The sequence below is a fragment of the Salvelinus sp. IW2-2015 genome, linkage group LG2 (genome assembly GCF_002910315.2).
Source record: "Salvelinus sp. IW2-2015 linkage group LG2, ASM291031v2, whole genome shotgun sequence".
Taxonomy (NCBI): domain Eukaryota; kingdom Metazoa; phylum Chordata; class Actinopteri; order Salmoniformes; family Salmonidae; genus Salvelinus; species Salvelinus sp. IW2-2015.
Window position 1 is genome coordinate 17,189,759 of NC_036839.1, and position 23,893 is coordinate 17,213,651.

Consider the following 23,893-nt stretch of genomic DNA (forward strand, 5'->3'; position numbering starts at 1 on the left):
AGATTCAAATTTTACGTGGTGAAAGTGACAGAGAGGTGGCTTCCGCCCCTAGATGTATATTGTAATGTACACATTGTTCATTTTGTATAGACAAGCTGTTCCTTATGAATTATGAAAGGTTAGGGCATAAGTCCTATGTGATCTCTGTTGCTCAGTCACTAACCTGGGGGAAGGAGTATGATGGAGAGACAGCCTGCTGAAGCGTAACCATGGTGTAAGGACCATCACAATATTGTGACTGCTCCTCCTCCCCCCTCTCTCCCTCTTCCCTTCTCAACCCACACGGCCTGTGTTCCCCTCTGGCGGCCCGCTGGTCACAAAGCATTACGGTAAGCTCTGTGGGCTGAGACGAGGCTGCTCAGTCTGGGTCACTCGACTATTAAGGCTGAAATAGCACCGACAGGAGCCTCCTCAGCTAACCCAAATGTATCTCTTCTCTTTTCAAAAAGCCCCAGCCAAGCCACGGGCTACAGAGACTACTGAAACAGCACCGACAGGAGCCTCCTCAGCTAACCCAAATGTATCTCTTCTCTTTTCAAAAGCCCCAGCCAAGCCATGGGCTATAGAGACTACTGTGCACAGAAAGATTAAACAAACATACAAACAGAAAGCATCAAGCTCAAATACAGTAGTCTGCTTTTTTCACAACGTCGCTGATGTCAAATGCAAAACTTTTATTTTACAAAAATAATTAAAGAGGCCTAGAGCCATCTTTCTAAAATAAAAAGGGTTCTACTCAGCCTTACCATGTCTGGTTTTCGGCCTGGGGTATGATGATGAAAAAAGCAGCCGTGGCCTACTCTGAAATCCCATTAAGAAGCAGAGAGAGAGAGAGCAGTCTAGCCAAAGAAGCAATATGTATCAGTATGGAAGAGAGGACAGTGAACAGGCCATCCCTTTTAAAGCCTGTGTGAATATTTCTAAAGTACTGCTGCGGTAGAGCCGGGGCCAAAGTTCAAACCATCATAAAGAGATACTGTATTTTAGTCTCCCTCTCTGATGTGATTCATGCTATTCATTTAACTCTCCATTCGACACGGTGCTTGGACCCAAAGACACTTAACATATGCCTTGTTAAAGAAAAATCTCATTTGAACATATTTGCCAAATAATAGTAATATTATTCAAGTTTCAATGTGATTGCAGAAATCCTTTATTTCAAAGGACCAAAGGGATACATTTCAAAGAAGCAAGGGACATGGGTAAAAATGTATCCATTTTCTATCATTATAACATCCGCACCTGCTCCTGTTAGCATGTTAATGTAAATTCAATGTGACTACGTAAAAGACAAAATAAAGTTCTCAAAACATTAAATTCCTTGAGTGTCAGTAGTATGGCACAATTTTGTAATTTCAGAAGAGTGACATGAGAGTAAGTACAGTATATGTACAATCAAAACTGAATCAATACAAGAGTTCAAGCAGCAGTGTGTTTTAAAAATAGTGCTTAAAACAAGTGAAATGACACAGAACCTAATTACATACCTGTATTTCTCAAAACCATTGTTCGTTTTAATGTACAATTTTTTTTATCACATTGTTAATAGGTCACATCAATCATATTATATATATCAAACATTTTCATAGTAAAAAAAGAAAGGGGGAAAGAAACCAAGTTGATTCTGAAAACATGTAACCACTTGTATCACATTTCAACTTAAAACTCAAAATAATAACAATAATATTTATTGTACCAACTACAAGGAAATCTCTTTTCAGCATCTTCATGATGACATAATTCTATTCAGCATTACTTCCCAATCATTTACTATTTACATAAAACATTCAAAATTGTATCCTTCCAGAAGAGACCTTATAATACTCACGTTTGGTTTTCAGTGTTTACAATTCTGTCAGTGAACTGTCATTAGTTCGTCATCTTAAGACCAGAATAGTTGTTGGAAACCTCTAGATTCTGACAATATACTTCCTCTCTCACCAAGATGTTACCCTCTAATGTATTGTATGTTAGAGGACATGAATGACAATTGATGAAAACTTAATTGTTGTAAAATAAATAAATACTGAGGTCAAATGAGTGTCTTCTGCTAGTTCAGTCACAGCCGACTTTAGTATTGGACAAGCTCTAACCCAGAGGTACAAGATGTCAATGACAACATCAAAAGGATAATTCAAGTGAAATAAATATTATTATGACAATTGTATAGAAGTGTATGTGCCTGTGAGGACATCACCTGAAATATAATACTATTTGTTTTTACAAAAAATGACAATTATTGTTACAGATTCCCCAACATACATCAGTAACAGCCACCTTAAATATTAAAACGTAAAATAAAATAAAATTGGACCTAAATAACCCTCGTATCTCGACCGACTTCCGTATCAGCATCAGTGGGTGGTTGAAATAAAGTGCAGGATATTCTAGACCAAATTCACATATTCTAAACCTTTTTTAATTTTTTTTACTTGACATCACGTATCTCATTTTCTAAGACAATTCATTACATTACCCATTACAGTAAACTTGAGCATTGACCTTTGCATTTGAAAGTTACATTCCTATTGTATGACAACTCGTAACACTGATGATGATGTCATGTGTCACAAATCATAAAGATGATGGTGCCATTAGCATCTATATATGCTGGGGTAGGTAGTGTCTCCATGACTACCAATTACCATGCTGTACTTCAAATGGGAGGAAAAAGAGAATACTTTTTTTACATGAAAAACACAGAAACAACAGTTAAAAGACTTATTTACTTCTCTGTGTTATTTTAAAAAACGTAATAAAACTCAACTTTAGCGCTCTGACAGCATTTTATAAACAAAGGACTCAAATGATAATTATGTTATTATAAAACATCAAACAAAACAAAAAGTACTGAAAACAATTAGGCCTATGTCTTGTTTTTGATCCATGTTATCAACTAGTTGTACAGTACAAGGCTGGTCCAGTGGTAGGATGGGTGGTTGTGACCCTCCTTCAGTCAGTCAGTCAGTGTCCCCTGGTGGTCCCCAGTCAGAGGTAAAAGCCTGAGGACTGGGCATCAGGGAGGCTGGATAAAGTGTCAGGGCAGGGGAGCTGGCCGTTAGAGGGCACCACACCATTCCCATTGGGCAGAACACAGCCTCCTGAGTAGGTCCCGTTACAAATGCAGCCATTTTCCATCTAAGAAAAGAGGAAGAAGAAGACAGGGAAACAATGACGGGAGACTGCATGTCAGCTTGTGAATGGTATATGACCGTTGATGGTTGATTACCATCAGCAGATTAACACATGACATATCTATGACTGCATTGTCACGTATTGGCGATTTAATCAAGAGTTGTTGAAAGATACATTCTCAATATCAAACCATCAAAAATCATACATCTAAAAAAGATTTTTTTACCTTACCCAGATTGTCATTAGAAGTTATTCTTGAATTAATTGTGATCGTAATGATTTATCTAAACACAGTGTGGCCATGAATTGCAATTGTCCTGGTGTGAACTATGGATAATCACTGTCACTTCCGACTAATTTGCCTCAAATCTGGGATCACGTACTTGTCAGTTCCCTTTAAAAAGTCTCCATTAATTCAATGCCCGGTCTGAATTGCAGTTCCAGGTGGTCAGTAGGGCATTAGAGAGTGCAGCTTAGGATAACCTACAGTATGTATGTCTCTTTCATGTTGTTGCACTGGCGGTTGTACTATGCCAACTAGAGTCAATGTCCCAGTAGGCCCTGTTATGAATGCTCCAAATGTATCCACTCTCTGTCCATCAGAAACAATGGGACAATCCACTTTGAACTGAAAATGCTGACTGGATTTTTCTACAGGCGTCACTGAAAGCCTGCCGCTGGCCTCTATCCCCACCCCCTCTTTGCCTGAGCCTCTGTGTGTCTTTATTAGGTAATGGTACAGTAGCAGAGCAAATTCGTAGGTCAGGAAAAAAAGGAAAACAACTCATGCTGGCCAGAAGGCCTTTTATCTTAGATTCATACTGGTGACCCTGAACATACACACAGAACAAGTGGCACAAAATGGGTGGTGGTAACTGTTCCTTGACAGATTCCTACTTTCACTCCTCCTCACTCTCGTCAACAATAAGATCATTATTTTGTCCCCACTTCTTTATGATTATTTAACAATAAACTCTCCATTATGATTATGATTATGATCAGTGCACCAGCTGTTGTTTACAAGAGCGCACAACAAAGCCTATTCCACCTCAGGAAACTGAAAAGATTTGGCATGAATCCTCAGATCCTCAAAAGGTTCTACAGCTGCGTCATCGATAGCATCCTGAATGGTTGCATCACTGCCTGGTACGGTGCAGCACATCACTGGGGCCAAGCTCCCTGCCATCCAGGACCTCTATACTAGGTGGTGTCAGAGGAAGGCCCTAAAAAATTGCCACCCTAGTCATAGACTGTTCTCTCTGCTACCGCACGACAAGCGGTACCGGAGCGCCAAGTCGAGGACCAAAAGGCTTCTTAACAGGTTCTACCCCCAAGCCATAAGACTCCTGAACAGCTAATCAAAGGGCTACCCAGACCACTCTTTTACGCTGCTGCTACTCTCTGTTTATTATCTATGCATAATCACTTTAACTCTACCTACATGTACATATTACCTCATTTACTTCAACTAACCGGTGCCCCCGCACATTGACTCTGTACTGGTACCCCCTTTATATAGCCTTCCTAGTTATTTTACTGCTGTTGTTAAATTATTTGTTACTTTTCTTTTCTATGTTTTACCTATCTATTTTTTACTTAAAACTTTTCTTTCTTGTTTTAAGAAACATTGTTGGTTAAGGGCTTGTAAGTAAGCATTTCACTGCAAGGTCTAAACCTGTTGTATTTGGCGCATGTGAGAAATAAAATTTGATTTGATTTGAAAATAAACAATGCAAAGCAACTAGGGGGATGATTCAGAACTTTGTCTACCACTGTCCAGCTTTCATGCCCTCTGAGGCCCTCTGTTAGGGACCATTGTCCCAGCTAAAGCCTCTGCTGGATCATGCACTGGTCTTCAAATCAATATGAAGGTTGGGGAAGAGATGTAAAAACTGATGAACCCTTATGCAAATCATCTAGCTCTTAGGCAGTGCATATTCAATTAGGAGACCCATAACCCTAACCTTAATCCTACCATTCACAGTAAAAAAAGCCATAACCTAACCTTAACCCTAAATGTAACTCATTTCCATCCCTAGCCCTACCATCAACTCTAATGCCACTGTCAGGAGCTCTCACCCAAAGGAATAGAATTAGAATATATTAATATATAATCACTGTGGTCTCACCTTACTGTGGTTGGGGTCATGAGGGATGTCAGAGGTCACCATGCCATAGGCCTCCAGTGAGGGTAGCTGTCTGTAGGACTGTCCAACCCCCAGGATCTGCTCCAGGGTAGCGTTTGGCGGAGGGCACTGCGAGAGGCTGGACAGCACCTGAGCCAAGGGAGGGGGCAGCTGCTCCTGCAGCTGCTCCTGCTGTTGCTTGTGGTTCATCCTCTGGTAGGATGAAACGGCGCCCTCTGTCCCCTGTTGCTCCTCGTTCCCCCCATACGAGCATTCGTTGATGATATAATCCATGCCGGGATTATCAGTCATAGTGAAATCCATACAAGCGTCTACGGTGGTGTGTGTGACTGGGGGTATGTGGCCATTGCTGAGGCAGGGGTTGCTGTTCAGGGTGGTTTCCCCAAGGTGGCTGTAGCTGTAGTCCTGCCACTGCTGTTTACCAGCTGGTTGATGCTCTGTGTGTGTGTTTGGAATGCCATACACTCCGTTGAGATTGGCGTCCGGCTGTTTGGCATGGTACAGAGGGAGCTGGCTCTGGACCATGTCCTGCTGTTGATGCTGCTGGAGGTAGTGTTGTTGCTGGTCGGCGTGCCGCCGGTGAAGATCCCCATCCAACTCTGACGCCATTCCATTGAACAGAGACTGGGGGGTGTGACAGTGGTCAACCGGGACCCCTGTACTGGCTAGAATGTGCTGGGATGTCCATTGTCCATTGTGTATGGGCTGACTCTGCCCCTGGAGTCCATGCACCACGGGATGGGGAAGGTGGTTGTTATGCTGGGCCCAGTCTTGGACCACCATCCCTGGCCGCATACTGAGGTACTGCTGCATCTTCTGGGAGAGCTGAACTATGGGTGCCTGCCCCACTACGGAAGACTTATGGGGAAGGTATTGAGAGTGCACATTGGTGGCAGAAGTGGGATTACTTTCAACAGGTGCCTTTGTTGTTGTTGTCGTCGTTATTGGGGCAGTTGTAGCTGGGAGAGTGGAGGGCACCTGGCACCCGTCCTCTGCCGCGTCAGTCTTTGCCTCCAGGGAGTCGTGGATGTAGGACAGGATTTCATCATTGGTCAGCAGGTCATCCAGGGTGGGAACCTGCTCAGGGTCCATCTCCACCCGGATCATCCTCTCGTCCAGCAGCAGCAGCTCCAGGTCCTCGGCGCTCAGCCCCAGGCCCTCCAGAGCCCCAAAAAGCTCCCCATTGGAACAGGCCTCCCCGTTGCCTCTGTCCCCTTCCCCGTCCACCACACCCCCCTGACCCTCCAGGGACAGGGAGTCTAGGGTCGCCAGCAGTGGATCAAAGCTTGACGCCGGCTCTGGAAGACCCGGACCCACTACACCATTGGATGACTCATCCCAGCCCTGGAGCAAAGCCGTGGGGTCGGAGTCAGAGAGGCCGACCCGGTCCCCAAACAGACTGCTGTGGAAGGACAGCTTGGGCTCCAGGGCCGGCTGGCAGACGTACACAGACTTATCCTGACTCATCAGCGCCCCCAAGAGGGAGCCTGGGTCCAGGCCATCCCTGGAGACCCTGTCAGTCCGTCCCTTCTTGGACTTGCTGACGTTATTCTCAGAGCCCTGGGCACCGTCGTTGAAGCGTGCAATTGGGTGGTTAGACTGGTAGAGCAGGGCCTCTCCTGTCGCGAAGGTGAAGGGAAGGTGCATAGATCGTTTACATAGGTGCTCGCCTCCTTCCTCCTCCCTAGATGGACAGAAAATAAACAACACCTGTGAGATTGTCATGGTCGGAATTCACCACTGTTAAAACGGCGTGTTACTGTACTGCCATATGATTGTGTCATGCATGGAAACTGATCTGAAAATGGTCTCACTGAGATCATACACACACGATAATCCCTTCCTCCATCTGTGTTGTCTGGTGTTCTCGTCACATTAGAAAACACAACTATGTCATAACTGTGTCCCTATAGCTATTAGGACTGTGAATATTTCCTGGCCATATGACCTGACTAGGAAAAACTACTGTTCCCAGATAGTGTGTGTATTTGGGGCTGGATGTGACAGGGCCCAGGGGAGTTCACGTACATCAGAGGCCTCTGCGTGGCGATGATGTAGTCTGGTTTGCCGTTCTTGTAGACCAGCCTGGCGTTGGCCTGGACCCACTTCCAGCAGTTGTCCTTGGTGAGGAGTCTGAACACGGTCAGACCGCTCTCTCCTGTCTTCATCACTGAATCCACAGGACACAGTCTTTTAGAGTGAGGCTTACACATGGTAAGTAGTACATTTTGTCAAAGCTACAGTACCCTGCAGAAGTGACAATGGGTAGAGTTCTACTTCTGTTCTACTTAATGATTCTAAATACATCTAGCTAGCTATCGTTGCCTTATCGTTGCCTTGAGATTGTGCTCTAGCAAGGAGCAATGGTTGGTAGATTTATTTGTTTAAGAAACGAATCTAGGAAAAATTCCAATGTGACGGCAGAGTAGGTAGCTAGATAAGCTAGGTAGTCCCTGTAATATTTCTACGTAATTGTGGGGCTGTGTTGATAGCTATAGTGCCTTCAGAAATGATTCACACCGCTTGACTTTTTCCACATTTTGTTGTGTTACAGCCTGATTTTAAAATGGATTACATTTTGATTTTGTGTCACTGGCCTACACACAAAACCACACAATGTAAAATAGGACATTTTTTGAAATGTTTACAAATTAATAAAAAAAGCAAAGCTGAAATGTCAATAAGTATTCAACCCCTTTGTTATGGCAAGCCTAAATAAGTTCAGGAGTAAAAATGTGCCTAACCAGTCACATAATCATTTGCATTGACTCACTCTGTGTGCAATAATAGTGTTTAAAATAATTTTAATGACTACCTAATCTCTGTACCCGACACATACAATTGTCTGTAAGGTCCCTCAGTCGAGCAGTGAATTTCAAACACAGATTCAACCACAAAGACCAGGGAGGTTTTCCAATGCCTCGCAAAGAAGGGTACCTATTGGTAGATGGGTAAAAAAAAAAAGCAGACACTGATTATCCGTTTGAGCATGGTGAAGATATTAATTACACTTTGGATGTTTTAACAATACACCCAGTCACTACAAAGATACAGGCATCCTTCCTAACTTAGTTGCCGGAGAGGAAGGAAACCGCTCAGGAATTTCACGATGAGGCCAATGGTGAGTTTAAAACAGTTACAGAATTGAATGACTGTGAGGAGAAAACTGAGGATGGATTAACAACATTGTAGTTACTACACAATACTAATCTAATCGACAGAGTGAAAAGAAGGAAGCTTGTACAGAATAAAAATAAAGCATCCTGTTGGCAATAAGGCACTAAAGAAAACTGCAAAAAAATTGGCAAAGAAATTTACTTTATGTTCTGAATACAAAATGTTATGCTTGGGGCAACATCACTGAGTACTACTCTTTATATTTTCAAGCATGGTGGTGGCTGCGTCGTGTTATGGGTATGCTTGTCATCAACAAGGACAAGGGAGGTTTTTTTTTGATAAAAAGAAACAGAATAAGGCTAAGCACAGGCAAAATCCTAGAGGAAAACCTAGTTCAGTCTGCTTTCCAACAGACACTGGGAGACAAATTCACCTTTCAGCAGGACAATAACCTAATACACAAGGCCAAATATACACTGGAGTTGTTTAACAAGATGACATTGAATGTTCCTGAGTGGCCTAGTTACAGTTTTGACTTAAATCGTCTTGAAAATCTATGGCAAGACTTGTAAATGGCTGTCTATGATAAACAACCAATTTGACAGAGCTTGAAGAATTTTAAAAAGAATAATGTGCTAATATTGTACTGTCTAGGTGTGCAAAGCTCTTAGAGACTTAACCAGAAAGACTGTCAAAGGTGATTATAATATGTATGGTTGAATACTTTTTGTCTTCCACTGACATTACAGAGTATTTTGTGTAGATCGTTGACAAAAAATTACAATTAAATAGATTTTATCCCAGCTTGTAACAGAACAAAATGTGGAAAAGGTCAAGGGGTGTGAATACGTTCTGAAGGCACTGTATATGGATCATTGCTGGTACTCTGCTCATGTAGTGGATTTGTGGGCCTATCCTATCGGCTCTGCGGCTTTGCTCAATCTGCTCCGTAATCTACTGGGATTACTTGGGAAAGCTGTCCGAACTCTGTGACCACCATCTTTGACCTGGTCAGACCCGGCCTCACTGATGTTTGTGGACAGAAACAATTCAACCCAATCCAAATAAATACTCCCATGTTTGTATTTTTTCAAAGCTTGGACCCCTAAATAACCTGATGATAGGTAGACGTAATAGATGTGAGGCTTACTTCGGACATGATTCTCAGCGCAGTACAACATATCCGCTGCATGGATAAACTGATAGCCTGAACCTCGCACCCGAAGTTCAGCTTCAGTATACCCAAGCACAATTTTCCCCCTGCAAAAAGACAAAGGATAATGTCAATAAACATGATTTCACTTCATATGATAACAAGTGCTACATTACAATAGCATTATGACTGTGACAAATGACAGTCTATTCAGTACTATTGTAAATCAGTCCAGTTATTGGTCCCATGTGGCTCAGTTGGTAGAGCATGACGCTTGCAACGCCAGGATTGTGGGTTCGAATCCCACAGGAAACCAGTATGAAAATGTACGCTCTGGGTAAGATGTAAATATATTTCAATGATTGCAACTGCCACAACATCAGCATGATAATGAGCAAGTCAAAGTGAGCGTACTTTGCGTCACATGCCATGGGGGTGAAGTCCAGCTTGTGTTTGGTTCTGAAGATCATGTTCTTGGTCCTGATCTCCAGGATGGAGGGGGGCTGGAGGGGCGTAGCGATGGCAAACAGGGCCAGCTGGGGGGGCGCCTTGCCCCCGTTATCCTGGCGCTGGTTCTGACCATGCAGGAACTTCAGCCTGCCTTGCAGACTTAGGGCCTGGCAGGGTGGGAGAATGCAAAACATTTGTTTAAGACATTATGTATATTTTCGTCTTCGATTGTCCGTGTGTTTGATTCTCTGTCCAAAGCCCATCTGACAATATGTTTAATTGAATCTGATGTCCATATTAATCCATCAAAATCGCATTGCAATGTATTAACATGTCACACTAACTCAATGTGAGCTTGACTCTGGGTGAGCCTAAAAGACTGTTAGACACACATTATTCGGCGATTGAAGGCATTTGGTTGGGGTGAGGAGTGTTCGGTCGGGCTGATGGCTGGGGTGTCAATAACACCTACCAGGAAGCCAGAGGAATTGTCCAGGAGGCATCGGAAGCGACACACAAAGTTCCTCTCCAGGAAGGAGGAGTTCTCTGGGGGGAGCTGCTCAGGGTTATAGGTCACAGTGGCAGTAGTGCTGCTGTCCGGCTCCGCATCTGTGGGTCAGAAGATATGACATGTTCAGACCAGGCTTTACCATCAAAATTCTCTAACCACCTATTTCACTATACTTGGAAATGATCCTCAAGATTACAGTATACAGTTCAGTCATACAGTAGAAACAGAACAAATCTGTGCAACTTCTCTAAAATGGTAATACAAACAGTTGAGGTAATCACTGATAAAACTGCTTATTCATCTCATTAAATAATTATTATTTTTATGTTCGTAAAGGAATTCATCAACACAAAAAGCTAAAAATGAGTAACAACATTGTTGACTGAGTGTTGACATGAATGGTTGGGCTCGGAAGAAAAGCTGATGTGAGGTGTCTGGCTAGGGTGTCTGCTGAGGGATGTGTGTCATGATGACATTTTAAACAAAGCCTTATTCAATATCTCTCAGCACATTGTAACTGCTAACTGTGCTGCTTTTGTTCTGTTCTGTTCTGTGTGTGGCCTCTTCTGGAGTAATTATTGACCCGACTGTGGTCCTCTTCTCCCAGCTCTGTTGAAAATACACTTGTGTAATTAGCCCGAGAGGCTAATGTGACAGCTTCCTCTCTACCAGAAGGAAAACCTTGCAACACTACCCCTAGTGGAGAGGTAGTTCGGTGCAGAGGCCTGAGCCTTTCTCTAAAATAATTTGCAAAAAGGATTAAAAACCCATGCTCAAAGGTTTTAGATGTTTATGAGTAGTTATTAGTTATAGATGTTTACAAGGTGTTAAAACGACATTTGTAATGCATTATGAAGAGGGTATTCATAGGAAATTCTACCAAAAGTTCTGCATTAATTTCTGTTTGAATATCCCTAAAAATGGTTTCATAGATGGAGGTGGTGTTTCAGGGTCTAACATTGAGGCACGAGATCACCTGAGGGGGTCTCTCCCAGTGGGGTCACAGGGGCCACGATGTCAGGTGGGTTGAGGGCCCAGTGGAGGTTACTCCTCAGCTCCTGCTGGTCCTCAGTATGAACCAACTCATACACACTCTGGTGCATAACATCAGTCTGTGGAAGGAGAGAGGCAGGAAGGAGAGGGAGTGAGAGAAGGAAGGAAGGAGGGGGTAGGGAGACAAAGATTGGTAGATTATATAGAGACAAACAAAATAAAGGTTTTGGAAATATACATAATATAAAGATAGTTAAAATAAAGATTATGGAAAGCATGCACAATACAGACACACACAAAATCTACATTATTGAGGGCATCCTTATGCAAATTACATTGAGGGAACTTCGGACACTATACTGCTAAACTGAAGGAGTGATGTTATGGGAACATCGCTATAGTGAAAGAGTCTGGGATATACTGTATCTCCAAGAGTGTGTTGAATTCCCAGTGTCTCAGTGTGTACTGAACTTCTCCAGGGTCTGAATTTCATATAGTAGACTGCATAATGTGTGAGAATTGTTTTAATCCTTCGTGCCTCTACTATCCCTCCATCCCCCTCCATCCTCCCATCCATCTCTTCAGCGTCTGTGGAGCTGTCGTGCTGGCTAGTGCTGCTGCCCACTGCCCACTGCCATGGCTGGTGGTTTCTTTCCACTAAAGGTCATGCTATTAATAGACTGGTCTCTCCCAGTTTCTCTCTGTGGACCTGCTGAGCAGAATAAGACTACACACTGAGCAGGCAGGGGCCACAGCCCAGACAACGGCCCCCGACAAATCGCAGCAGACACCGCACGCAACACCCAACCCCAAACCACAACCATAACGGCAATTAATATTATGTTCATTTAACCAGGTTTATACAGGTTAGTCTCATTGAGATAAAATCTATTTTGCAAGACCATAGCATCTATAGGCAACTGTCTCTACACGGAAAGCCTCTACAGTTCTACAGGGTAACATTGGATGTCCGTATTGCATGTAATTAATGATCAAAACCTCGATCAGAGATGACCAGGTGTCGATGGAGGATTATGTGTTAACGTTTGCAAACATGAAATGCCAATGCTGCACTGGGGTAACCCAGCTGTAGAATGAATGCTATTATTCAGTCAAGACCGCAAAGATGATCAAGCTGCCTCACCAGATGCCTGCTTGTCCATTATGAATGAGCTGAGGCACAGAACACCCTGGTCATGTTTTAGGGATATAACCTTCACTGGGCTACGGAAAGGGAGGGGGGACAATCTGTACGGTACCTGGTGGAAGCCCAGGTAATCCTGGATGGTGTGAGAGGAGTAAAAAATGGTCCCATCATTAGTGACCACCAGGATGAAGCCGTTCAGAGCCTGTAGGTCAAACATGCATGAGATGAGGAAAGATTGTTAGACAACACAATGCTCACTTATTAAACTTCTGTTAGGCTTAGTCCTCCTTTCTTAGTCCTTCCTTAGTCCTCTCATATCTCCGGGTTCTGTTAGAACATGCATCTCATTCAGAATTTTGCTGTGTGTTTTGATTATTTTAGCAAAAATGTGACTGTAGTGGTGGTCATGCAGATGTAGGATTTTCATTTGATCACTTTTTTGTTGCTGATAATTTTGTAGCACCGCAGGAAATGCAGATGAGCTTTGTGATTTACATAAATTCACTGAAAACCCACACTAACACACAATTATATTAACGTTATTGCACTTTTCATGAAGCCTACTTTTGGCCAGCTAATAGCCTAACCACCCATCAAGCAACATTATGGACTAAAATTTCAAATCCTTTTGCTGCAGGATTATTTTGCTGTGACAACATAGGTCAAATTATGATCCCACATTTGTATGTATCCTACAGTGAGATTGTTGCACTCTAAACCCTAAGAGAGGATGAGGTGTTGTCAGTGTACTGTATGCAAGACAGGGTTGTTCTGAACTAGAGGTAATCAAATAATATCAGGAATAAGAGATTAGTCACTCATTTGTTTTATCCCAAAAGGGAACAGCTGCTCCCATGTTTCCACCCCACTAACCACACACACTCCCTTGCCCTCACACACAAGAACATTTAGTAAACAGACTTACAAACAGGCATATAACCATATTTACCTTATTAAAACAAAACAGACATTAGCATGTTCATCCATCACCTGATCTGCTAACACACGCACGCACGCACGCACGCACGCACGCACGCACACACACACACACACACACACTCGCTGACATGAACAAACTCATATACGGACAGTGCAATGGGTGCAAACACAGAAAATACACTCAGTCTTCCCAGGGGCTGAGCCATGACTAAAGTATGGCGATGTCATGTTGCTCTTTCACTAATAATCAGTGATTCACCCCAATTATCTGCACCAGATCCTCTGTGTGTAAGCACTGCAGTCCAGCAAAACACAAACATCATCATGTCAGCTTGGATGGTTTAAGCAACACTTCATTACAGTATTGCACATTTGTAAGGCTAAATAGATGGTCATTTCAATGAAGAAAAATTGTGTGACTTGCTTCAGCTCTTTAAATGTATTTTTGTTGTAATTGAAGAAGTGAAATATAGTCAAAGTGAAATATATTAAAATATCTGGTCTCATTATTTTGATAGACTACTACAACAACCTTATTACTTTGGATACACTCAGACTACTACACTTTTGCTCGCGAGGAATTAGAAAAGTTTTAGCATATCATTTGGTGAGAGAAATATGATGGTGCATCTTGTGGAAGAAATTTAGAATTGTGTTAGTGTTGAAAAATTGAGGCTGGTGTAGTAGAGGGAGTGACTGTTTTATAAATAGTGGATAGTATCCTTCAGTGGGAGACTAAGTAGAGGTAAGTAGCCCAGAGGTGCTAGCAGTTGTACATTGCAGTAGTAATACTGAATGTTTAAGATAGGTAGGTCATGGGTTAGCATTAATAAGTGGGGTTGTTATTGTAGTTCGGTTAGTGAGTGTGGGGGCTGGGGTGAACTGCATGGCATGAGAAGTCATGAGAATTTGTAATAATAGGGCCTTTAAAAAGTATAAATGTAATCAAAAAGTTGTATGCAAACACATTGGTGCTGACCAGTCTGCAGGTTTTATAGTTTGAATGGCATTTCTTACTTAAACGGTGTAAGAGGAGTAGCGTTGCAAAGAATAACTACAATAAAAAGTCTGAAAAAAGTGGTACATTATTTAAAGAGTGTCTGCTTTCGCAAGCCACACTAAATAGATAATACAGCTATTAAACATTTGCTGTTGTAGCTGGTATGTTGAATTATCAAAAAGAGAGTGATTTTCTGAAAGGAAAGTTACAACTGGTTGAGTCCAAGTCCGATTCGCCACTGGTCAAGTCCGAGGTGGGTCACGAGTCATAAATATTGTGACGTAAGTCTGAGTCAAGTCAGAGTCCTGGACTCGAGTACTAAAACACTGCATTGAAGTGAGTATTTAATGTCCTTGAACTCTTGCAATTAGAGAACCACAATTTGTGCAAGCTAGATTGTAGACTTCCTGGTTGAGCAGAATAGAGATCACATCTCCAATGGGTCTCCATTTGAGCATGCTTGTACCGTATGAACACTTACAGTATCTGCCAGCATTCTGCAGAACTACTTTCCCACTTGGCGGTAGTGTTAGGCTTCTGGGGGACTACTTTTAGTATAAGAGGTTGAAAATAGGCTGTCCTCAGTCTGTCTATTTTCAACAATGAAAGTGAAGGGTGAAAACTCAATTAATCTGTTTTGCCTCTCTTTTCCTCCTCCTCTCCTGCTGTAAATAATGAATGACCTCACAGCTCCTCTATAATTCACTACCAAGTGTCTGACGTTGAACTACAGAGAAGAAAATGAGGAGAGAGAAAATCAGACATGGTCAGAAATAGCCCTCTTCACCGCTCACCTTCTCTGCTTCTTCCCCTAACCTTTTCTTCCTGTCTCCCAGTCTTTTACAATGTCCCATGGCCGTTATCTGAATCTGAATAAAATATTCCATCTTGACTAATTCCTCCTCCCCAGAATGAGCTTTCATGCTTCACTAACACATTGGAGAGATGTAGGTTTATCATAATAATGAAACTTTGTTCATAGAACAGGGATGGCTGGCAGACTGTTTCCTCTGCTGTACTCTGAATTCCACTGTGCTGCACATAGAGGGGAACTGGACTGGAAAATCAATGACTCTGGCGTATCCAAAAGAGATTTGGCAGCCAACTAGCTCACTCTCCACTCAATAACACATATAGAGAAACAAAATTAAAATAGCTCCCTAGAGTTGGAATTTTAAAGTAAATGAAACGACAATGAATACTAGAATGACACATTTTGGTGTAGCGTATTAGTGTATTCTGGAGCCTTGGGAATTAATTAGCAGATGTACATTTCCATCATTTAGCAGAAACTCTTATCCAGAGCGACTAGGGTTAAATGCCTTGTCAAGGGTACATGGACATATTTTTAACTAGTCTGCTCTGGGATTTGAGCCAGCGACCATTCAGTTACTGGCCCAAAACACTCTAACTGCCTAGGCTACCTGCCCTGTTACATGTTGTATTAAAGACAAAGTGCTGGCTAATGAGTTATGAGGTTTATCCGACATTTCATCACTGGATATTAAGCCTTGTAGTTCCCAAAAGAGGAGAGTGTTTTTTTTGAAGATTCCACATTTTGATGTTTATTATTTTTGAAAAGGAGATGTTTTCTCAAGTGCTTTGGTGCCTATCTTGCAAAAATATCCAAAGGGGCATGTTAAGCCACACGGTTAGCCGACTCAGCTGACTCCAAGTGGCACTCACACATTTCATATGGGAGCCTCAGACAGACATAGACAGGAGCAGACATATTGACTGATACGCTATATCCCTGAGTCCCTGTCTCTGTCTCCCTGCACAAACTGATTTGCAACGCGGTCCAGACTCACTCACACACACACACACACACACACACACACACACACACACACACACACACACACACACACACACACACACACACACACACACACACACAGAGCGATTCAGCTGGCAGTGCAGTCAGCTGAAGTTAGGCCATGACGAGCCCTTAGCGCTGACCTGCAGCAAGAGTTCGCCTTCAGGCAGCCAACTATCGGCCAATCCCGTGGCTTTGCCGTTGTCATCGCTACCACCATTGGCCAGCTCTCCGTTGCAAGCACAGTTCTTCAGGGCTACTGCAGAGAGAGTGAGAGAGAGAGAGAGAGAGAGAGGGAGAGAGAGAGAGAGAGGGTGACAGGCGTTAGTCCTGTAATAATGTTTACAAATCACTGCTGTGAATGTCAGAATGCTTTATGTTTAGTACACTAACCACACTGTACGCACGACAGGATCCCAGCTCATAAAAGTTTCCTCAAATAGCATCTTAAAAATTACTATCCAGACCTTTTATCTTTGTCTAACCTGGTGACATCATAATGGCTTGGGAACCAACACATCAGCACGTTCATGGTTGAACAAAAGAATGGGAGGTCATCTCAGCGTTCTAAACAGACTGTGATGCTTTGAGAGTTCTCACTGATTTTTCACACATTTGTTTGTGGTCATTCACCTTAAGACTCAAAGTGTATGGTGTCCAAAAAATATTAAATCACTGGTCTGTTGTAAAAGTAGCAACACACAGCAATAGTCTTTGGAAAATTCTGTCGTCCAACAGCGGAGAGTGAAATGAAAAAATTAAATACAAATTGAAACATCTTTGACACGCAATGATATTCAACAAACACAGTGACACGTCATTTATTGTGCATACCGTAGCCTACTGTCTATGGCTGAATTAAGAGAAAACAGCATTGCTGGAGAAGCAGCACTCAGAGGGAGAGTGAGAGAGACACATTAATGCTGCATCAGAGTGAAATGAGGTGACAACTCCTTCGGGCGTCACTATATTTGCACTTTTCTTTCTCTGCTCGCTGAGCTCTATCCCCCTCTCCCCTCCTCCCTCTCCCATGCTTCTTCTTTCTACTTTACCTTACCCACCCTCCCTCAATTCATCCAAGAATCGTCTCTGAAAATTCATCTCATTCCACTAGAGGGAGACCTCTAGTCCAGGGGTTCTTAAACTTTTTCAGCCTGGAACCCAAATGAGAAAATCTATGTTTTCCTGGGGCCCAAGCTTATTTAAATATGCGTAAATATTGGTTAATTTCAGTAACCTTATGCCTAAAACAAATGGAATATAAATAAAAACAAAGACACAATGAAATGAAATAGCCATATAAATAGCTATTCATGTATATTGTTCCCCATTAATAACAGTCTTACATATCTGTCTAGGTTGGAACTGTTGCTGTTAAAATACAATAAATAACTTTAATTCTGAACTGGAATAAACTGATTGATCACACCACACAGATGTATAACAGAACACACACACACACACACACACACACACACACACACACACACACACACACAACACACACACAACACCACACACCACACACACCACACACACACACACACACACACACACACACACAAACACCACACACACACAACAACACACACACACAAAGGCTCAGTAAACAGTCGCCAATGAAACATGATCAGGCTTACTGTAGAAAGTAATGTTGAAAAAAAGTCTAAATTGGAACTGTTGCTGTTAAAATACAATAACTAATTGTTTATTCTGAACTGGAATAAGCTGATAGATCAAATCGCACAGGTTGACGTTTTCAATAAGCATGTCTATTCTAGACTCAAGTAATGACAGTGTAACACGGAGGTCATGCTCAGCCTTGAAACTGTTTCTGTACTTGTTTTTTAAGTATGCCAGAGTTGACAACCCTGACTCGCATAGGTATATGTTGCCAAACTGGACCAGAACATCTACTCATTTCTCAGTCAGGCAGGAGACCACTTCCTGCTGTAGATGAACAACCCAGAACTGTGTGAGTGTTTGCCTCAAAAAGCATCTTGGTTCAATCAGTTTATTCCAGTTCAGAATAAAAATGAGGACTTGTATTTTAACTGCAACAGTTCCAATCTAGATTTGTTTCCAATAATACATTCTACAGTAATATGTACAGTAGGCCTGATCATTTTTCATCATAATCTGTATTTACTGTTACTTATGGTTGCACCATCAGTAGCTTGCTGGATTGCTTTGGCTAACGTTAGCTATTAACTGTGTACAAGGCCAGGGGATTGTTTGAAAGAGAAACTCACATCTACTAGTATGAGAGATAGTACTCCCTTATTTCGCTTACCATCACCTGTTACAAAATGACAACAATGCCTTGCTAGCTGACTTACTTTTCTACTGTTAAAGCACTGTTTCCTGAAGCATTCTTCCCTGTTCTGCAAAAACTCCCTAGGTTTACCCTCATGCTGTGGATGTTTGGACAGGACAGTGTCGTTTTATTAATTTGTTCGTATTGAGACTCATTACTAAGCACTTCCCCGCACAAAACACATCGTGGGCGCTCCTCGTTATTTCTCTAAATTTGTATGAAACCAAGAGAGAGAAACTAATCGCTGTATTTGCGTTTCATGACAACTGAGCTCAGTTAGAACTTCTGGCTAGCTTGAGTCCATTTGATGACAGTGGTAAGTGATGGCGAGTGGGAATGACAAGTCAGTGACTGACAGCGCATCATCTGCTGCTGAATGACAGCGCTGCAGCGTGTGGGTCGCAGATTGATCTTCAAGAAAACTGCAGAAAAACATATCCGGTAAACCACGAAGCACACGGCATCTCCCACTTGTGCAGCTGCCAAACTGAGCAGAGAACGCTGCTAAACGGAGAAAGCACTGAACAGTGAGCGCAGTTGCACTTGGCCAAATCAATTCCAGTAATCAATTATATAATTATACATTTACTCTGACACGTTGCGACCCACCAGTAACAGGTCCGCGACCGACACATCATTTAAGGAGAAGTGTATCTAAAGTTCCACGTATAACACTTGTATTTTCATCAACATTTATAATGAGTATTTCTGTAAATTGATGTGGCTCTCTGCAAAATCACCGGATGTTTTTGGAACTACTGAACATAACGCGCCAATGTAAACTGAGATTTCTTTATATAAATATGAACTTTATCGAACAAAAACATACATGTATTGTGTAACATGAAGTCCTATGAGTGTCATCTGATGAAGATCATCAAAGGTTAGAGATTAATTCTATCTCTATTTCTGATTTTTGTGACTCCTCTCTTTGGCTGTAAAAATGGCTGTGTTTTTCTGTGACTTGGCTCTCTCTGATCTAACATAATCGTTTGTGTTGCTTTCGCCGAAAAGCCTATTTGAAATCGGACACTGTGGTGGGATTAACAAGAAGTGTATCTTTAAAATGGTGTGACATATTTGTATGCTTGAGGAATTTTAATTATGAGATTTCTGTTGTTTGAATTTGGCGCCCTGCACTTTCACTGGCTGTTGTCATATCGATCCCGTTAACGGGATCTCAGCCATAATAAGTTTTAAGAAAGGATGCTCTAGTCACCTCGGGAAACAGATTATAGAGAATTATGTAATAATAGACTCACATACTTTATTTTCATTTCAACCATTTGATGGCTATGATGTACTAAGTGCTTTGCTAAAGATGCAGGGGCTGATTCACTTAATCCCTTTTTACTGCAGCTCTCTGCCCCACTTATTGCAGAACCGTTGACCTATATCTTTAATTTGACAATTGTTTCTGGTGTTATCCCTAAGATCTGGAAAGTGGCACGTCCTCCCCTTACATAACGGAGGACATCCTTCTGACTTAGATAACTACCGTCAAATCTCAAAATGATCTTGCCTTTCCAAAGATTTTGAATCCCTGGCCAAGAACTTTTTTAACTTCTCACTCCATTCTTAATGTGCACCAATCCGGTTTTAGACCTGGACAGGGCGCTGTTTCAGCTGCTACGCTTGTTTTTAGATGATGTGTTAAATTGCTTAGATCATAAAAATCACTGTGCTGCCTTGTTTATTATATACCTTCCCAAGGCCTTTGACATTGTTGACCATCACACTCTCATTCAAATGTTGACTGAAATATGCCTGGATCAGGCTTCTTGCAAGTGGTTTGAGAATGATCTGTCAGACAGGACACACTGTGTGATTTCTGATGGTGTTAAGTCTAGGTTCCTGGATATTATTAAAGGTGTACCAAAGGGGTCAGTATTGGGACCTGTTCTCCTTGCTATTTATATAAATAACACTGGCCTATCTGTTAAAAAGTGTAATATGTATCTGTATGCAGACGATACTATTATGTATGCCATTATCCCAACTGTAGACCAGACATTGTTAGAGCTGCAATCTGACTTTGTTGACTTACAAAAAGTCCTGGTTGGTTAAAAACGTGTACTTAATGTGGGCGAGACAAAATATACACTATATACTGTACAGTAAAATGTTTGGACACCTACTCATTCCAGGGTTTTTCTTAATTTTTTACTATTTTCTACATTGCAGAATAATAGCGAAGACATCAAAACTATGAAAAAACACATATGGAATCATGTAGTAATCAAAGAAGTGTTAAAAAAAGAAAAATATTTATATTGGACATTTTCAAAGTAGCCACCCTTTGCCTTGATGACAGCTTTGCACACTCTTTCCATTCTCTCAACCAGCTTCATGAGGTAGTCATCTGGAATGCATTTCATTTAACAGGTGTGCCTTGTTAAAAGTACATTTGTGGAATTTCTTTCCTTCTTAATGCGTTTGAGCCAATCAGTTCGGTTGTGAGAAGGTAGGGATGGTAATACAGAAGATAGCCCCATTTGGTAAAAGACCAAGTCCATATTATGGGAAAAAAACTGCTCAAATAAGCAAAGAGAAATGACAGTCCATCATTACTTTAAGACTTGAATGTCAGTCAATCCGGAAAATGTCAAGAACTTTGAAAGTTTCTTCAAGTGCAGTCGCAAAAACCATCGAGTGCTATGATGAAACTGTCTCTCATAAGGACTGCCACAGGAAAGGAAGACCCAGAGTTACCTCTGCTGCAGAGGATAAGTTCATTAGAGTTACGAGCCTCAGAAATTGCAGCCCAAATAAAGGCTTCACAGAGTTCAAGTAACAGACTCATCTCAACATCAACTGTTCAGATGAGACTGCGTGAATCAGGCCTTCATGGTCGAATTGCTGCAAAGAAACCACTACTAAAGGACACCAATAAGAAAGAAGAGACTTGCTTGGGCCAAGAAACACAAGCAATGGACATTAGACCAGTGGAAATCTGTCCTTTGGTCTGATGAGTCCAAATTTGCGATTTTTGGTTCCAACCGCCATGTCTTTGTGATGATCTCTGCATGTGTGGTTCCCACCATGAAGCATGGAGGAGGATGTCATGATGTGGGGGTCCTTTGCTGGTGACACTGTTGGTGATTTATTTAGAATTCAAGGCACACTTAACCAGCATGGCTAACACACAGCATTCTGCAGCGATACGCCATCCCATCTGGTTTGCGCTTAGTGGGTCTACCATTTGTTTTTCAACAGGACAATGACCCAACACACCTCCAGGCTGTGTAAGAGAGATTTGACCAAGAAGGGAGTGATGGAGTGCTGCATCAGACGACCTGGCCTCCTCAATCACATGACCTCAACCCAATTGAGATGGTTTGGGATGAGTTGGACCACAGAGTGAAGGAAAAGCAGCCAACAAGTGCTCAGCACTCCACCAATCAGCCTTTATGGTAGAGTGGCCAGACGGAAGCCACTCCTCAGTAAAAATCACATGACAGCCTGCTTGCAGTTTGCCAAAAGGCACCTAAAGACTCTTAGACCATGAGAAACAAGATTCTCTGGTCTGATTAAACCAAGATTGAACTCTTTGGCCTGAATACCAAGCGTCAGCATGGTGGTGCCAGCATCATGTTGCGGGGATGTTTTTCAGCAGCAGGGACTGGGAGACTAGTCAGGATCGAGGGATAGATGAATGGAGCAAAGTCCAGAGAGATCCTTGTTGAAAACTTAATCCAGAGTGCTCAGGACCTCAGACTGGGGCGAAGGTTCTCCTTCAGGACAACGACCCTAAGCACACTGCCAAGACAACGCAGCAGTGGCTTCGGGACAAGTCTCTGAATGTCTTTGAGTGGCCCACCCAGAGCTCTGGCGAGATGTTTGATGTAATTGCTGCCTAAGGTGCTTCAACAGTAAAGGGTCTGAATACTTATGTAAATGTCATATTTTTTTTATAAAAAAAAAAAAACATTTCAAAAAAATTCTAAAAACAATTTTTGCTTTGTCATTATGGGGTATTGTGTGTAGATTGATGAAGGGAAAAAAATATTTAATCTATTTTAGAACAAGACTGTAACATAACAAAATGTGGAAGAAGTCAAGGGATCTGAATACTTTCCGAATGCCCAGTAAATGGTTTACTGCTAAGCTTAACACTATGATCACTTATACAATGCAATGTACTGCAATACAATGGCATATTCTAACCCAACAATCTCCACAGAAGCGATACAGCACTGTATTAGTTACAAACAAAAACCATGGCTTTTCAACTTCGGAGTTTTCTATTCAATCCATCCATTGAGTCAGTCTCTCATTGATTAATTAAACGAACCCAACAAACGGAGAAGAGATGATGGGCGAATGAAAGAAAAGTTTGGAACCCTGATGATGTCATGGAAATGGGACCAGCTGTTGGCCGTATTCATCTCTGACCCCTATGACAACACCGTGCTGTGACCCAAGACAACCCTTGACTCCTAAGGTGATGTCTTGACATGATTGTGTGAATGGGGTCTGGGTCAGCCCTTTTGTTGTCTGTGAAGGGTCACCAGAAAAAAAGAGTAGGAGAAGATTGGAGGGCTGGGCCCGACACCTGATGACATAAGATCTTTTGTATGGGTGTTTGACAGGGCTTGGACCTCTCGCACGGAGCTTTGGTGCAGGCCGTTGAGTGGACACACTGACCTAATTTCCACGCCATTCTCTCTATCAGGGGTTTGACATATCATATCATATTACGGACATCAGACATATCATATGGACTGTGAGTATTTGTGAGTTGAAAATGTCCATGCCCTAGATCTTGTTGTGTTACTGTACCAACTCAAACGAGCATCCATTGACCCTAAAGACAAATGGTCTGTGTCCACCGTCACATCAACGCTAAAAACGTGCTTGCAGAAAGTAGAAATCATTACCTTCCATAATAGGTAACCATACATTGATATTCAGATCTTGAGCTAGCCCTTTCATGGTCTGTTGACATACATTGCATGACGCAGCGACTGGGTATGTAGCAAGCTGTATTACCCCGGCTCAGTGTCATGTCCTTTGGCCTGAGAGGCGTTTTGTCAGCCAGTCTGCTGCGGTAAACGTTGTTGTTATTGATGCCATTGTAGTAAGTCACTACGCTTTGTGGTGCTGCTCTGTCACATGGCTCTCCAACGCATCCATGAGGAAAAAGATACGCCTCCAAACTGATT

At 42.2% G+C, this 23,893-nt stretch overlaps 1 protein-coding gene across 2 annotated transcripts in view; it reads right to left on the minus strand.

Moving 5' to 3' along the window:
• Nucleotides 1–1,135: 1,135 nt before the first annotated feature.
• Nucleotides 1,136–23,893, minus strand: part of LOC111976056 (aryl hydrocarbon receptor) — a 49,426-nt gene continuing 26,668 nt past the window's right edge. The window contains exons 3-11 of one of the 2 annotated variants that reach the window (XM_024004791.1): nt 16,555–16,667; nt 12,766–12,855; nt 11,490–11,625; nt 10,475–10,611; nt 9,967–10,169; nt 9,550–9,659; nt 7,311–7,452; nt 5,265–6,966; nt 1,136–3,138 (exon numbers count right to left, since the gene is read on the minus strand). In XM_024004791.1, the coding sequence (XP_023860559.1) occupies nt 2,989–3,138; nt 5,265–6,966; nt 7,311–7,452; nt 9,550–9,659; nt 9,967–10,169; nt 10,475–10,611; nt 11,490–11,625; nt 12,766–12,855; nt 16,555–16,667 (2,783 nt within the window). In that variant the 3' untranslated portion in view covers nt 1,136–2,988. Of the gene's footprint in view, nt 3,139–5,264; nt 6,967–7,310; nt 7,453–9,549; nt 9,660–9,966; nt 10,170–10,474; nt 10,612–11,489; nt 11,626–12,765; nt 12,856–16,554; nt 16,671–23,893 lie in introns of both variants that reach the window. The other variant, XM_024004782.2, reaches the window with a different exon arrangement.